At 41.7% G+C, this 18,133-nt stretch overlaps 1 protein-coding gene across 1 annotated transcript in view; it reads right to left on the bottom strand.

The window, feature by feature from the left end:
* Positions 1-1,317: 1,317 nt before the first annotated feature.
* The window catches only part of MINDY4B (MINDY family member 4B), a 41,776-nt gene continuing 24,960 nt past the window's right edge, over positions 1,318-18,133 (bottom strand). Inside the window, exons 9-12 of the mRNA XM_070361982.1 lie at positions 16,318-16,390; positions 15,569-15,730; positions 3,748-3,928; positions 1,318-1,460 (exon numbers count right to left, since the gene is read on the bottom strand). Of these exons, the coding sequence (XP_070218083.1) occupies positions 1,318-1,460; positions 3,748-3,928; positions 15,569-15,730; positions 16,318-16,390 (559 nt within the window). The remainder of the gene's footprint in view (positions 1,461-3,747; positions 3,929-15,568; positions 15,731-16,317; positions 16,391-18,133) is intronic.

The raw sequence follows: 18,133 nt of genomic DNA, 5'->3' as shown, positions 1-18,133 counted from the left end.
ATTGGCTTTCTCTTTTGACATAATTTATGATTCACCTTGAAGTTTCATTTTCTACATGCTTCTTAAGTTAAAACATTGTTCTTGGGGCCAAAAGAAAATGCATTTAGCAAATTAATTTGGACAATGGGTGCAGAAAAGTTGTTCTTTGCAAACTAAAGTTTGGCTTGTGAATAAGAAACCCTATATCTGTGAGTCAGTAGACCAGTGGGGTGGGTAGGAGAAAGGTCTAAATGGTTCCCATGGGCTTCTTTTAGAAAGAATATGTATCTTGCTCTGTGTATTTCTTCAGAAAAAGTGTAGGCATTCAACAGAACAGGGAAAGGTCAAGTTCTAAAAAGAATTGTTTTCCCCTTTGAACATTGACAGAAGGAGAGATTTTACTTTTGTATATAATTTTATTTCATTTAGGAATCAGGCTTCTCCGTGTATGTTTGTCCATTTGTATATTTATATCCAGGGGCTTCCCAGATGACTCAGGGTAAAGAATCCATCTGCCAATGCAGGAGACATGGGTTTGATGCTTGGGTCAGGAAGATTCTCTGGAGAAGGAAATGGCAACCCAGTCCAGTAATCTTGCCTGGAAAATCCCATGGATAGAGGAGCCTGGCCGCCTACAGTCCATGGGGTCGCAAAGAGCTGGACCTGACTGAGCACACACCCATTATTTACATTCAACTTATAAAGAAATTAAGCAATCATAGCACTGATGGAAAGAATGTCTCCTGTGTGCTCACAGGATGGTTTGCACCCACAGCCAACTACAATAGCCAGCCTACCAGGAATAGCCCCCGCTTCAATCCCATTTACTATTTTAATGACAAGAACTTGCTAATGTGGGCACTTTGAAATGTAACCTTGGAAAGGAATGCTCTTCATACCAGGAAATCTTTGAGAAGGCTTGAGTTCTTGCCATAACTAAAAATCTAATGATTTATTACTGATGACTTCATCCCCAAATGAAAGCTAGCTCCCTCCTTCTGTAATCCCCAGGGAGAATCACACTGAGGAGAGAGGAATTTGGAAATAACATGAAGGAAAGAGACTTCAGTTTTTCTTTTGAATAAAAATGAGGAACCCGTTTATATGAGCATAAAGGATACAACTTCCAGACCCTGAAGTAAGGGTTCTGTGTGTCTCCAAAAATACCAATAGCAACTGCGGAGAGTTCATAGAGACAAAAGAAAAAACATACTGCTTATGGGGGTGTTTTGGGTGGGGTTTCTGAATAAGGAACATAAAATGGTCTTCCCCAAGTTAGGCTTTTGTGTCCCCATAGTACTGATGCTTCAGACTTCGTTGTACATCTTGGCTTCCTCTTTAGAAAAAGGGAACAGATCCATTCCAATTGATGGTGGCATCTCTCCACTTGGTTCTGATCACCATCTCCAGTGGGGAAAACCGTCTTCCTGGTCTGTGTTCATCTTCGTGTTGGACGCTTTCCCAGTGATGCGAGTGAGTGTCTGAGGAAGGAATAGCCAACATTTAGACCCCAGCATTTGATAGTATATTGAAAAGCAGAGACATTACTTTGCCAACAAAGGTCTGTCTAGTCAAGGCTATGGTTTTTCCAGTGGTCATATATGGATGTGAGAGTTGGACTGTGAAGAAAGCTGAGCGCCGAAGAATTGATGCTTTCGAACTGTGGTATTGGAAATGACTCTTGAGAGTCCCTTGGACTGCAAGGAGATCCAACCAGTCCATTCTGAAGGAGATCAGCCCTGGGATTTCTTTGGAAGGAATGATGCTAAAGCTGAAACTCCAGTACTTTGGCCACCTCGTGTGAAGAGTTGACTCATTGGAAAAGACTCTGATGCTGGGAGGGATTGGGGGCAGGATGAGAAGGGGACGACAGAAGATGAGATGGCTGGATGGCATCACTGACTCCATGAACGTGAGTCTGAGTGAACTCCAGGAGTAGGTGATGGACAGGGAGGCCTGGCGTGCTGCGATTCATGGGGTCACAAAGAGTCGGACACGACTGAGCGACTGAACTGAACTGAACTATGTATACCATTTCAGAAGAAGCCAGGAAGGAAGGAAAATAGGATGAGTGGGCAGGAGTTGGGCTCAGCAAGCTGTGTTCCTAGAAGTGAGTGAGCTGATGGGGATTCAAGTGGATGGTGTGTACATATGCCCCACACAAGACATGTCCATGATAGTCTGGGTTGTTGTAGATTTTGAAAACTCAGTATTGATGTCATGTAATGGTGTGGTCCCGCACCGTGATGGAACACATAGAGTTAGACATATCAATAAATCACTGAATGTTGTCAGGAAAAAATAAGAAAAGAGAGAGCTTCTCAATGCTAAGAGTACATTTGCATTTGGGGGTGAAGTGCGAGTATTCTCGTGAGGTGGTCTAGAACTGAGTTCAAGGCCCAAGTTTGTCGCAGATGACCTTTGGGAAGGTACTTAGTATCTCTCAACCTCATCCATTAGAAATCATTTTTTGGCCACTTCAGTTTCCTCTGTGTAAAATAAGCATCATAGTGTCTACTTTAGATGACTGTTAGGAGGATTTAATGGAATAATGTATGTAAGGCTTTCAACACAGTGCCTGGAACACAATGCTTGCTATGTGTGTGAGCTAAAAAAAAAAAAAAAAAATCCCAGTGCTTTCCTCAAAGAAGAGAGTAAAGTAGAAGCAATAATAGTAGAAAAGTAGAAACAATAAATATCTTAAGAAATGTATTGGCAATATCCCACTAAATGAAATGGGTGTGTATATATATAATATACATTTTTCTGGGGTCATATATATATATATATACACACACACACACACACACACACACGCACATATATATATATATGTATGTATTGGGTTTGCCTGGTGGCTCAGATGGTAAAGAATCCACCTGCAATGAGGGAGACCTGGGTTCGATCCCTGGGTTGGGAAGATGCCCTGAAGGAGGGCATGGCAACTCACTTCAGTATTCTTGCCTTGAGAATCCCATGGACAGAGGAGCCTGGCAGACTACAGTCTATGAGGTCGCAAAGAATTGGACATGACTGAGAGACTAAGCACATGTATGTGTATACACATACACACAAATATAAATTTCTCATAATTAAAGAAAAAGAATTAGGAGCTACATAGACAAAGCAGTCACTAAAATACTCTTCTAGATGCAGTCATAATAATGAAAAGTTGCCTAAAGCCAGACCTGTGATACTAAAGGCAAAGAGTCAGACACCAAATCTGCAAGGCTCCATGCATGGTGCCTTGGTAGCAAATACGGGCTCCTGGTTTCATCATGTTTATTCCCTTGTCCAAAAGGCTAGTGTTTAAAGACAGCTTAAGGTTAATCTTTTTTCTTCGTGTTTTGTTTTTTTTTTTAAACATGGTGGGAATTGGAATGAAATGGCTTATATGATCACACTGGAACCTCTGCCAAGACTGTGCCTTCTTGCTTTCCTAGTGTCTGGCATGTGCCTGGTGCTTAGTAGGCCTCAAAAATGCTTTTTGGACTGATCTGAATACAAATGCACTCTCAGTTTAGTTACTGTGTTCTGGGATGATCAGTCATCTGATACTCTATCTTGGGATTAGAATTCATCAGTTGGAACCCCAAGATTACAATGCTTAGGTTAGACCCATGACGTTGAAGCCTAGGTTTCATTTTAGAGATCAGGCCTCCACATCTTCCTGCAGAGCTAGCCCAAGCATCCACACAGCTGTAAACCAGCACAGCCTCGGCTCTCTGAGCACATTAAGCTGAGAGCACTGGGGTCTGGAGTGCTCACCTATGGTAAGGTGCGCAGGCTTTTTCTGTGCAGGCTGGCCACTGTAGAAGTACAGATCAAAGAGGCGCTCCACTTTCCAGTCTGATAAGAGCTGCCTGTTTGTGCTAAACAGGACGCTGTAATTTCCATTGATGTTGCACAGCCAGACAGGTAACTTGGGAGTCTTCAGCATGCTGCCCACCTGCAAGAGGAGAGAGGACCGCAGATGAACATTAGATTTGGCTGCCTACGAGAGAACACATGTCACCAGGATCAAAAAGCAGCTCGGGGACTTCTCTGGTGGTCTGGTGGTTAAGACTTTGCCTTCTAATGCAGGGGGTGTGGGTTTGATCCCTGGTAAGGGGGAGCTAAGATCCCACATGCCTCATAGCCAAAAAACAAAAACATAAAAACCAGAAGTAGTATTGTGACAAATTCAACAAAGGCTTAAAAAAATTTTTTTTTTAAAGCAGCTCAGAGACTTGGCATTGCGCTTGTAGCTGGGCAGGGCACTGTGCATGGAGGAAGATTTCAAACAAAGGGTTTCTTGTAAATGAATTTGCATTTATGAATGGTGTGGTGGTGATGTTCCAGTTTTTCTCTTCATGGATTTTATTTTAAAACATTTTGAGGGTGGGCTTACGGAGCTGGTGGAACCATCTCAGTTTGGTTTGTTAGTGAGGTGGAGAATAAGTAGACCGAAATAGAAGTGTAGGAATGGAATATGAGAACTTGAACTGGTCTTTTTGTTGACTAGTGTACTTATTTCTGTTCCCAAGATAGGACAGTATTTCATTCAGCAGGTGGTCATTCTGGCAGCACTAACCATTTAGATCCTAGGAAAAAGAGCCTAGAATATGGAAAGAGAGGATATTTTGAATACAGAAAAAAGCTTCTGGGAAATGAGTGGAATGCACACAAACACTCTCACAGATGTACACATAACTGCGTGTTAATATGTAGATCAATTGTGAAGATGTACTTACAGCTGAATGTACTAGTTCAGTATTACGCATAATATTAAGTTCACTGTTTTTAAAAATTATTTGTTTTTGGTTGTGCTGGATTTTTGTTGCTGCGTGGGCTTCACCCCAGTTGCGGCAGGTGTGGGCTCCTGTCTAGTTGTGATGCATGTCTTCTCTTTGCGGTGGCTTCTCATGGAGCAGAGGCTATCGGGGACATGAGCTTCAGTGGTCGCAGCCCCTGGACTCTAGAGCACAGGCTCAATAGTTGTGGTGCACGGGCTTAGTTGTTCTGTGGCATGTGGGGTCTTTCTAGATCAAGGGTCAAACCTGTATCTCCTGCATAGGCAGGTGGATTCTTTCCAGTGAGTCACCAGGGAAGCCTAAGTTCAATGTCTTAATCAGCTTGTTTTCTGGTTTTTCCAGGCAATCCAGGCCTTGAATTCTCAGGCCAGTGAATTAGATTCACCAAAGCACCACTGGGGAAGGCTCACTAGTAAAGGATCCTGCATACTCCAGTAACCCCTGAGGTTCGTTGTTGCTGTTCAGTCACTAAGTCATGTCCAATTCTTTGCAACCCCATGGACTGCAGCACGCCAGACTTCCCTGTCCTTCACTATCTCCCAGTTTGCTCAAACTCATGTCCATCGAATCAGTGATACTACCTAAACATATCATGCTCTGTCATTGGCTTCTCCTCTTGCCCTCAATCTTTCCCAGCATCAGGGTCTTTTCCAATGAGTCAGCTCTTTGCATGGCCAAAGTATTGGAGCTTCAGGATCAGTTCTTCCAATGAATATTCAGGGTTGATTTCCTTTGGGATTGACTGGTTTGATCTCTTTGCAGTCCAAACACATGAGGGAATCAGGATTATAGTGTTTTTCTTGATGATATCTCCCATTTTGTTTAAAGAGGCAGGGAAGCACATATTTTTTTAATGCCATTGAAACTCATTAATGTTTTTTAAAAAACATTAAAAAAAAAACATGTAAAGAGATTAACGTGAGCTACATGGAAACCCCCATCATTTCCCACGATGCCAGGGAGAGCTCTGGACCCTCAGCTGTGGCATATCTTCCCATAACAAAAGGATTCAATTCTGTTTCTTTTCTTCTTGGTCCTCAGAGTTGTACTGTGTGTTCAGGAACAAATTCTGTTGCGTGGAAAATCCAGTTTTGAAAAAAATGACTGCATGTTTTGTCAACCCAAGTATTAAAGGCTAGTAACTTGACATTTTGATTTCTCAATCATTCTATTCAAATCCCTTCTTTCTCCTAGAGTTGAAATTATTCAGTTGTGGGTGAATCAGAGGTGCTTTTGTGTTTAAACTTTACTCTTCAGCTACTGGAGAAAAATTATACTACTGTGTTTAAAAGAAATGACCTAAGTTTTAGCTGATAGTTGAAAAAAGGGGTGTATGCCCAGCACCCCAGTCTGGACATGCTCATAGTGGGCATGCTCATCTGCTCACATCAACACCAGCCCTCCCTGGACTGAGTATAACATGAGTATAATACACCAAACTTGGGGCAAGTCGCCCACTGGCTACATTGGAAATAAAGCACAGAGGATGTGCCATTGAAGCAACCCCATGTATTTACATCCCAGAATCCACCCCCTACGTTCCAATGAACGTCGTCACCATTCACTAGTTACAAAATGAGCTCTTTCTTAGGCCTTCTTGTGATAGTACTAAGGTTATGTATAATCAAAATACGATCCTCAGGACTTGGAATTATTAAGTTTGAAAATATGGATAAACTAATTAGGAAACTGAGGGCTGTTTGTAATAAAGCGCCACTGCATTTTAACTCCAGATGCATATTCTGGCTGATTTTAAATCAGTGAAAGTTCCTGTAAATGATGTGTGGGTGGATGTAATTGACTGTAGACATACATGATATTGTTTCACAAAATCTTTGTGACGTTGGCAAAATTCAACTGGAGCTCAGATTCATACTCTGTAAGGTGTGGCCACTGCACTGTTGTGATTTTATGCAACAATGCAACAGTTTTCTCTCCTGAACTCAAAGCTACTCATGATCTTATTAAAGTAGGAGGAAAACGAAGGAGTCATAAATATAGCAATCTCCAGCACTCAAAGTGACCATTCAGAGACCCTACACTGAGTAGGCAGAGTCCCACTTGCCCTGAGAGATTCTGGTCAAGAGAAATATGTCTGTCACAGCACTTAAGGTTTTAACTCCAAGAGGTTACAGCTTAGAACATGCTTGGTTTAAAGGGAGTCCTGCAGAACCAAAACTGAGTACCTCCCAACTGAACCCAGTCAAATATCAAAGCCCTTTCCTCAGTGCACCATGGAATCTGTTTGACTGGCATCTTCAGTTAAGAATTTGTATTGCTTTGGGATAGACACAATTTATCAGCTAACCTCCCCATGAAAGAGAATTCTAAGTATGTTTTACTGGTGAGATGTCATCAATGCAGAATTTGTGCATGTTGCCTCATGTTGCCATGGTAAAAAGGAAATTAAATTGTGATAGAGTGGTGCTATAAATAAAATACCTTTCTCCTTAAATTCACTCATTGTGTAATAAGCCCAGTCAGTTCAGCCTTCCATGCGACAATCAAACCTTCCATAGCAGGTGTCATTGAAGGTAAAGTTACAAAGATAGGAAGAAGGGACAAATTCTAAGCACCAGAGAGTGAGGATCCATCTGTCCGTGTGGTGGCTTAAGTGGTAAAGAATCCGCCTGCCAATGCAGGAGACCTGATTCGATCCTTGAGTCAGGGAAGAGGAGCCTGGAAAATCCCATACACAGAGGAACCTGGCGAGCTACAGTCCACGGGGTTGCAAGAAGTCGGACCTGACAGTGACTGAACACTGAGACTGAGCCGCAGGCCGGCTCCAGAACAATGGCTCTTGGAATGCGCCTCTGCATAAGGAGCTTGATGTGGAAGTCCCAGGGCCCCCATCCGGCGATCTGATTGGGAGAAAGTTGTGGAAATGTGCTTTCTTCGCCGATTCCTGGTGACAACTCACATGCGTGGCTCTTCACAGTCTGGCTCTCATCTCTGCCACCCGGAACACGAGTTGATGTAACTTCTCTTAGCCAGTTTGCAGAGGTGTTGTCATGTTTTCCAGGCACTACCCCAGCGACTCAGGGGTAGAGAACAGTGGGTGGAGCTTCATCTGGTACTTTGAGTGTTGGATTTCTTCCTGTCAGTCTTTTTAAAGGGAAAAATGTAAAGAGGGAAGAAGGTAGGACTCAGATGGTGATGTGCTCTGCCAGGGTTGTCGGGGGAATAATTCCAGCAAGACCTAAATGGCTTCCGTTCCTTCTAAAAATCAGAGTTGATTTTTCTTCTCGGTGGCAGGTGCGAAGATAATGTGAACCTCCTGAGGTTTTCCAGATGGTGTTAGACTCAAACTACTTTATGTTCTCACTTAGGTATTGGAACCACACACTCAAACCTGTATCTTCAAATAGAAAAGTGATGGGAGGCTTCAAAATAGTGCCTCTTCTTGCGGGGAGCTGGCTGTGTGCTGCAGGAACTGTCAGTCTGGTGGGTTCTGGGGGGCTTGCATGTCATCTAATGAGAGCTCCTTTTTTTGTTTTTTTTTTTAATCTCACCTACTGGGCTGTGACATTGGGACTGAAAGACATGCGTTTTTGCAATCTCTGCAATTTTATCACTGAGTTAGAAGAGATTCACTTAGGGAAGACAGATGCAGTGGCGGATGAGGGGGTTTCACCGCGACAGCAGGTTCTGCCAAGCAGCACATTGATTTTCTTTTGAACTCAGAAAACTTCTTATATTAGGTTTCTCTTACCAGTGCTTACATATAATCTTCCAATTTAGAACGCCCACCCGAGGCAGGGACTCGAGGCAGGAGTCCCTAAATACCCCAAAAAATGCTTATGTGCGAGCTAAGTCACTTCAGTCATATCCGACTCTTTCTGACCATGTGGACTTTAGCCCACCATGCTCCTCTGTCCATGGGATTCTCCAGACAAGAATACTGGAGTGGGTTGCCATGCCCTTCTTCAGAGGATCTTCCCGACCCAGGGATTGAACCTGTGTCTCTTATGTCTCCTGCATTAGCAGGCGGGTTCTTACCACTTAGCACCAATACCTATATGCATTTGGCATATCCATGTGCAGAGTCACCATGCCTCAGAGCAGAAAGGGAAGGAAGTGACTGTGAGGTCCTCAATCCAATGATGCTTAAAGCACTGCCCTCGAACCACATCTGGTTCTTTTTTGAGCAAACAGCTGTGCTGCAAGAAGTCTTATGATTGAAGGTTATGAAATATTAGATATCTGTATGCACTGCCATCAGATGAGTCTTCTGGTTAGCACATCTCTGAGCACCACTGAGCTTGTCCTCCTAGCATATAGTGACAGACACAGTCCACCAAACACACAGATACTTGAAAGGGTGTGTGCCACCAGTACCTGCGGATCACAATCAACTCACACTCACCACTGCTTTAACCTAGTAGTCAGTGGATAAAGTTTTAGATATTGAGTACAACCACCATGCATTCTAAGACCGAGCCATGATTTTGCCATTATCTAACCATTTGCAGTTCAGCATTAGAGGATCTGTAATTTGTTGTTTGGTCACTTAGTCGTGTCCGACTCTTTGCGACCCCATGGACTGCAGCATGCCAGACTTCCCTGTCCTTCACTATCTCCCAGAGTTTTCTCAAACTCATGTCCATTGAGTCAATGATGCCATCCAACCATCTCATCCTCTGTCCCCCCCTTCTCCTCCTGTCCCTGGTCTTTACTTTGGCCACCTGATGCAGAGAGCTGACTCATTGGAAAAGACCCTGATGCTGAGGAGATTGAGGGCAGGATCTGTAATAGATCTTATATAATACAAATATACATGTCTATGTCAATATGTTGATGTGATTGATTACAGAAACACCTCTGAAAGATATCCTACCCAGAACAAATGTTTTGTATTTACCACTTTATCAGAAACAAGTATAGATGATCATGACAGGCAGTGGGCTGAAAGTGCCTTGGAACACATATAGATCTGGGCTCAGAATCCTGGCCCTGACACCTCCTTAGTTGGTGGCCTTCTTACACTTTCTCAGTCTGGGATTTCTCATCTCTGAAACAAACAGCTAGTGGGAAGCTGCTGTGTAGTTCAGGGAGCTCAGCTTGGTGCTCTGCGATGACCTAGAGGGGTGGGATGGGGGCAGGGGAGGAAAGGTCAAGGGGGAGGGGAAATATGTACATATATGGCTGTTTCACTTCATTGTACAACACTGTAAAGCAACTATACTCCCAATAAAAAGAAATAGAATGAATGATCACACAACAGCCCCTGTACTTGAACTAACACTGATTGTAACTCTGAGTGGAAATGAGGGTTAAATGAAAGAAGATATCATTACCAGTGACTTGGAGAGAGCCCAGCATACAGTATGTGCTCTGCACAAGTGGCTGTTAGACTATAATGACTAAATGAGCTTTAAAAAATACCGTCTTCAGGAGTGATTGAGCTTTAAAAAATACTTTAATTGCCAGCTTCGGAAGTGATGGGAAAATATAAAATTCTTATAGATATAAAATCATTATCTACAAAAATTATTTTGATACTATTTGGTGAGTTATAGATTGCTTTTTTCCCAGAATATAATGAGCTGCTATAGAAAGAATAAAAAAGCACCTTCAGGTTAAATAAACTTTATATGTATGTATGTAGATGCCTAACAGAGTCATATATCTCAGCAGTTCAAGTAAAACTACCTGCCAGCCTGTATTTGCTCTTTAATACATTTGTTCTGAAACCAAACTTCAAGTGCATGTCAGAGACAACATAATAAACATCCTCTGGGTTTCAAGCCGTTAGTGTACAATTTCAGGCAATTTTCACTGAGGGCAGGATTCATAGGCATCTCCCTGGGGAGAGAACACTGACTCTAAGAAGGAAAAATGAAAAGCCACATTAGTCACTTTTTGAAAAGATGGAAGCTTTGTAGATGTGATTTTTATGTAGATTTTAAAGCTAACCCAGTGTCTCACCATCCTTTGCCCTACTTCCAGTTTGTGAGCAGGCATCTGGATGGTGGTCCTGAGGTCGGCTACATTTTGCCCTCTTCCCAGCAAGAAAGCTTTTGCTTTTTTTTTTTTTTTAAAACCTTAGACCTTGGCCTCTTGATGGAATTTAAGGTCCCAACAAATATCCACTTTATTACTGGAGGATATTTTAGGCTCTGCAGGTAATTTTCTTTAGAGCATGACTTAGCAGTGCTGTTGGTCAGAGCTGACTTGTATTGAAAGGTATGTGATCCGCGGAAAATGGTAGCACTGGATTGCCATGAATTCTTGCTTCTCTGAAGCTCTCTCTCTTTTTCTCTCAATCTCACTTTCTTTGGGGCTGGGGTGCATAGCCTTTGATACAGTCCCTTTTCTCAGAGAAGCTTAGTCACAAGCTGCTGTTTAATTTTAAGGTTTAGCAAATGCATGTTTAACTTTAAAGTTTGAAACTTGCCCCTAACACCTTGGTAAAAAGGAATGGAAAGCTGTCAACATTTCTCATACTTGAAGGAAATATCAGTATTGAAAGAAGATACTCTTTGTTGTAATTTCACTTGAAATGATAGTTTTCTAATTCTGTATACCATGGATTTAATCAGTTAAGTCTAACGAGATTCTCCCCCACACACACCTTTTTTAGAGCAGTGATTCAGTTGGGACAGTTTTGTCCTCTGGGGAACATTTGGCAATATCTGGAGATATTTTTGGTTGTCACATGGGGTGGGGCAGTACTACTGGGATTTAGTGAGTAAAAGCCAGGATGGTGCTGAATATCCCATAATGCACAGGCCAGCCCCCACCGCAAAGAATTATCCATTCCAAAGTATTAGTAGTGCTGAGGTTAAGCAGCCTTTCTCTAGAACAGAGATTTCTAACTCTGGATGCACCTGAGGGGTTAAAAAGCCTTGATTACCAGATAGTCTCCAGGCCAGATAAACCAGTCATTGGATAGGACCAGCTGTACAATTTGTGGGGTCCAGTACAAAATGAAAAACTGGAGGCCTTTGTTCAGAAAATGTTAAGAATTTTAAGGCAGTGACAGCCGAGCCTTCTAAGTGTGTGGCTGTGTGTTCACACAGGTCCTACACACATATAGCTGACACTGTTCTGGAGGATGACCTGAGCACTGGTAATTTTAGACGCTCCCTATGAGTAACAGATGAATCAACAAAGACAATAGACAGATGGCAAATAAGCATATGCTTATTATCAGGGCAATGCAAATAAACAATGTGGTACCTATTAGAGTGGCTGAAATGCAGAACACTGACGACACTAAATGCTGGCAAGGATGCAGAGCAACAGGAACGCTCACCCATTGTCGGTGGGAATGTAAAATGGTACAGCCACCTTGGGAGGTAGTTTGGCAGCTTCTTATAAAACTAAACATACTCTTACCATGTGATCCAGCAATTGCCCCCCTCTTGATATTTACCCAAAAGAGCTGAAAACTTATGTCCACACAGAAACCTGCACATGATGTTTATAGCAACATTATTCACGATTGCCAAAATGTGGAAGCACCAAAGGATCTTTTATAAGTTAATGGCTAAATAAACCATGACATATCAGTGGAATAATATTTGTTCACAGAAATATTATTCACAGTATTCCAGTGGAATATTATGCAGTGCTGTAAAGAAATGAGGTATCAAGCTATGAAAATATATGGAGAAAATATAAAGGCATATTATTAAGTGAAAGAAGCCGATCCAAAAATGCTACATACTATAATTCCAACTATATATTAATAACACTCTGGAAAAGGCAGAACTATGGAGACAGGAAAAAGATCCATCATTGAGGGAGATGGAGGGTTGACTTGGCAGAGCGCAGAAGACTTTTAGGGCAGTGAAACCACTCTGTGTGATCTATAATGGTGAATACATGTCATTATACATTTGTCCAAACCCAAGAGCAAACCATAACATAAACTATGGACTTAGTTCATGTCAGTGTAGGTTCATCAGCTGTAACAAATGTACCACTCTGGTGGAGGATACTGATAATGTGGAAGCCATGCATGTGTAAGGACAGGGAATTTGTGAAAACCTTTGTGCTTTCCACCCAATTTTGCTGTAAACCTAAAACTGCTTTCAGCTCAGTTCAGTCGCTCAGTCATGTCCAACTCTTTGTGACCCCATGGACTGCAGCACACCAGGCCTCCCTGTCCATGACCAACTCCTGGAGTTTACTCAAACTCAGGCCCATTGAGTCGGTGATGCCATCCAACCATCTCATCCCCTGTCGTCCCCTTCAATCAGGCGTCTCCTCCCACCTTCAATCTTTCCCAGCATCAGGGTCTTTTCAAATGAGTCATCTCTTCGCATCAGGCGGCCAAAGTATTGGAGCTTCAGCTTCACCATCAGTCCTTCCAATGAATATTCAGGACTGATTTCCTTTAGGATGGACTGGTTGGATCTCCTTACAGTCTAAGGGACTCTGAAGAGTCTTCTCCAAAAACTGCTTTAACTGACCTAAAACTGGTTACCTATTTATTTAAAATGTGTTAGAAAGAAATAGTGTATCAAGTCCATTGCTTATATTACTGCTATAGGAAATGTATATTTGTATGTGAAAGTCACTCAGTCGTGTCCCACTCTTTGCAGCCCCATGGACTCCAGGCCAGAATACTGGAGTGGGTAGCCTTTCCCTTCTCCAGGGAATCTTTCTAACCCAGGAATCTAACCCAGGTCTCTCTCATTGCAGGAAGATTCTTTACCAGCTGAGCTACCAGGGAAGCCTGCTATAGCAAAGGTTAGATTCAAATTTTAAAAGTGAGTTCATTTAAAGGAAAATATTAAGCAAATAATAACAGAGGTGGTGTGAAGATATGACAAAGCTTGTGAATTACCTACTCAGATGACAGAACTATGAGAAACACTGTTTTAAATCTTTGTAGTTTTTAGTGAGGATATGGTGAAATAATATTGTGAAAGAACTTTATAATAACAGAGAAAGCACTAAAGTTGTGGTTTTTGTACCTCACTCCTTGAAACTTGCCCCCAGTGTAGCCTACCAGACTGAGTCTTGTCCTATTCCTGGGTTCTAATAGATACAGAGTGCTTAACCAAGGACATGAAGTGACCTTGTGCAGTTGAAAGAAAACTATGGATAATGAAATCTATAAGTCCCCTATTTTTGGCTTAGTTTTCCTTGTTATTATATACATCAAATTCTAAGATGAATTCCCAAATTATCAGGGACAAGCAATTAGGAATTTTATAGTAGTAACAGAGCCATTCTCTGTTTAGGACATATTCAAAGTACAGTTTTTCAGTTTCATATAGTGGAAATGTTTGCATCCATTAAATATGACAAAGGACACATATTCATTGACATATAAGGACATTTGTATTACATGAGAAAGACAGGGTTCAGAAGAAGTAGAATAGGACATATTTATATGAGAAGGAGAAGGAAGCATTTCTGAGAGAACTGACCGTGGGTGACGGATTGGGTTGATTTGTTTTAGTTTATCTGTCACTTCTCATTTTTTCTTTTTTTCAAACTGAAGTGTAGTTGATTTACAATGTTATGTTAGTTTCTGTTGTCATTTTTCTATGATGGACTAGATTTCAAACTCAAGGAATACTTAGCAAACTTTGAAGACACACTTGTACAAAAAAGATGCAGTCATTCTGTGATAGTCAGATGCCACGTTCCCAACATCAGATATGATTTGTGTGTGTTGTGATGTGCTGATTTCATGAATAACACGTTGTAGCTGGACCCAACAGTAGAGGAAAGCCAGATGAAGCAATAGATATAAAAAGACCTTATAAAGTGTAAAGTCCTGTACATGTGAAAGAGACTTTGAGCCTGAACCAGCAGAGTGAAGGACAGGACAGGCTCTGAGCAGTGGGGCTATTTGGCGCTGATAGACCGTGAACCTGGGAGGGTTTGTCACCATCATATTGAATTCCATCCCAGTTAGTTTCAGGATTGCTCCAGAGAAGCATTGCTTCTCACAGAACCTCCTTGCCATCCCTAGGTTTTAGGATGAACTTTTTGGGAAAATATCACAGAAGCATCTTTGATTTGTGGTTTGGGTGGGTGTACTTGCTTCCTCACTCTCTTTACCGGTTGTTTTTGCAGAATCACATCTTACTCAGTTCTCTGGTTGTGCTTTTCAACAGCACAGTCTACATTCTGGTTGTCAGAGGTTATAAATCCTCAGAGCTGGAAAGTGTTTTGAGAGGCATTTCATAAGTGAGATTCCCTTTTATTTTCAGTGATTTTTAAAGCTCTGAGTAATAGATACAATATATGCATTCATATTTGCATAAATAAAGGGTTGGGAAGATACTCATTGTCAGCTGACAGTATCGACTTCTGATGAGTGGAGATGCTAGGGGACTTTATTTGTATACTTCAAGTATTGTTTTAAAAAACGATTTGCATATTACTTGTATCACCTATACTCTATATACATAAAAATTGATAAGGCAAAATATAAAGCAAGACTTGTGTATTTCCATTTAGACCCTGAAAAATCTCTGTGTGTGTCTGTATGTGCATGTGAGAGGCATGCAGTAAAGTAGTAAAGGAAAAAGTAAGCTCAGGTTTGAATTAGGACTTCCCAGACAGAGCTAGTGGTAAAGAATCCAACTGCTAGTGCAGGAGACGTGGGTTTGATCCTTGGGTTGGGAAGATCCCCTGGAGGAGAAAATGGCAACCCACTCCAGTATTCCTGCCTGGAGAATCCCATGGACAGAGGAGCTTGACGGGTTACAGCCCACGGGGTTTCAAAGAACTGGACACAACTGAGTACGGACACATGCAATCTAGAGACTTAACAAAATGTCCAAATAGTGCCACTGGTGGTGTGGTTGAAACTGGATCACACTTACCTGTGAAAGTCTGTCATCGTCTGAAGTGCCCTTCCCCCACTGCAAATAGCCGATGTCACTGCGGGTCAGGACCCCATGTAATATTTCTTGAGACTTTCCTTTCTGACAGCCGTTAAAGGTGTGTGGACTTGCTCTTCCAGTTAAAATCAGGTTCAAAACTGCCTAGATGACATATTTTACAAATATGTGTAAAGATAACCTTGACACAAGGACTTAATTTTTTTATTTTCATAATCGCAAAGATTACCATTTTTAGTGAAAAGAATGAAATCCCACGGTATATAATTCTGGAAAAACATATGTTATAAATATTTGGTAGAGTTAAAATAGGAGTTTATTAATTTTTTTCTTGAGCCATGCCCCATAACTCCCCACAGACCCTTAATATTTTCTTAAACTTTGGTTTCTATAATTGTGATTTAAGATGCATGAAACTAAGATATTTTTATAGTGCTTTCCTTTCAGTTATGAGGGATTCCTGGCGGGGAGGGGGGTCTTGTCAAGATATTTTCTAACATTTCTAGACTCTCAGGGATGGCAGACTCTCAGAGGTAAGCTAGAAAGGACAGTAATGGAAAGTGGAAAAGTGAAAAGGGCGGGGAGGCATCTTAGTATTTCAAAGATAATTTGATCACCCTTCACTTAAGGAGAGAATATACTTAATTGAAAAAATAAAAGCCTCATTCATATTCTACAATAAAAAGGTAGTCTTAAAAAAAAATTAATAAAAAGGTAGTCTTACAACCCACCTGCCTGCACAGGAAACCTCCAGCATTTGGTTGTAGTAGGTGAGTGGTGGAGACGTCCAGCTCCTCCTGAAGCCTGCGGAATGGGAGGAACCATCAGCACTCAGAGACCATGACTGCTCCAGGGACCCACAGCCTTTCCTGCCTTCACCCGCAACACGGAGCAGCACCAACGTGAGCTCGTCTGGTCACTGTCCTTCCCATGTGCCTGGAGTGTTTCCGTCTGTCCCCTGGAAAGCTTCTAGGACTGGGGCTGTAGAGATGATTGGGGAAATTCTGATGCCATTGGGGGAAGCCAGTGAGAAGCGATGAGGGAGAAAGAAGAAGTGACAGACCTCACATGTGACAATCCTTCGGTATGGGCTCTGTGGGGATGCTGGACTCAGCAGAGAAACTGTTTGCTCTGAGTCTCAGGGATGCTTGGCTTAAGGTGGTGACTTGTGACCACTCCAGAGAGTTCTGGCCCAAGGCAGAGCTGAACAGCCTGTTTAAGGGGAAAACGCCAGCTTGGCATTAAGCCCGTTTCTTGGTTGTAGTTTCCACTGTTTCATCGGGGACCAGGGATCAGGGTTCTACCCAGGGCAATGTAATATCAAGGTGGAAAGTGGCTTCAGCTGTAACCCAGAGGGAGCTGCTGAGTATGTGAGCTGTATGTGTTCTTGGATGAACCTAGTCACAGGGTTGGAAGGTCAGGCGCTTCTGTGAATCAAACCTAAAGACATGGGTGAAGCATCAGATATAATTCAGGGCAGTGTTTTCTAAAGTATGGCTTGATGTTAGTTGATATAGATATGAGCATTTTAAAAGTTCCACATTTATATGTTTAATACATTTTTTCTTTAGCACAGCAAATAAATGATTTAGATCATATATATTAACATATTAATATTTGAAGGGTATTAAATTTAAGAAGAGGATATTTAAATGTGTATTGATTTTGAATTTTTCTTCTTTTCTTTTTTTGTCTGCACCATGGAGCATGTGGGATCTTAGTTCTCTCATCACAGATAGAACACTTGCCCCCTGGAGTGGAATCACAGTCTTAACCACTGGACTGCCAGGGAAATCCCAAATGTGTGTTGATTTAAGGAAATTGTTAAGCAAATAATAATACATCATAAAAGTATGATATGCAAATGCATAAGTTTCAGGAACACTGCTTCAAGGTTTGAAATTTTTCCTTTCTGGAAGCCCTGTGTTTCTCTCTCTCTCTGACTTGCAAAAGCTTATCCTTTTTTCAAGGTCCAGAAGAAGGTCTCCTTCTTCCATGAAGCCTTCCTTGACTACCCTATCTGTTGGGCACCCTTTCTCCTCTGGCATCCCTTAAGAGTCATTGTCTTTGCACATCATCTGACATACCAAGTACCATCTGGGACTTCCCCAGTCTCTGTATGTGTTTACCTGGATTTTGCCAAACTAGAACCTGAGAGGCAATCAGGGCCATATCCTGTTTTATTTGTATATCCCACAGTCCCAAGAACAGTGCTTTGCATTTCATGGGGACAAAATAAATATTTGTGGGTATATATTTTATTGTATATAGAAATCATGAATTGTTTTCATTTATGAAAGTTGTACAAATAAGCCTGAGTGATATCTGCCAATATTTATAACCACAAGAAGGAACCTCCCACAGTGCTAGAAAAGTAGATTTGCACTTTTCTGATGATATCCACTCTCCCATGAATATGGCCAAACCGACTATAGAAAAGGATGCATCAACAGAAGAGTGTCTATTAGAAAAAAAAATAGCTCTCATGTTTCCAATAAGGCATGAAAATACTTTCCAACACAGGAGAAGGTAGTTCATATGACCCCA

This window comes from Bos mutus, chromosome 1, assembly GCF_027580195.1.
Source record: "Bos mutus isolate GX-2022 chromosome 1, NWIPB_WYAK_1.1, whole genome shotgun sequence".
Taxonomy (NCBI): domain Eukaryota; kingdom Metazoa; phylum Chordata; class Mammalia; order Artiodactyla; family Bovidae; genus Bos; species Bos mutus.
The sequence above is the reverse complement of the archived record's forward strand: the minus strand, read 5'-3'. Positions and strand labels throughout refer to the sequence as shown.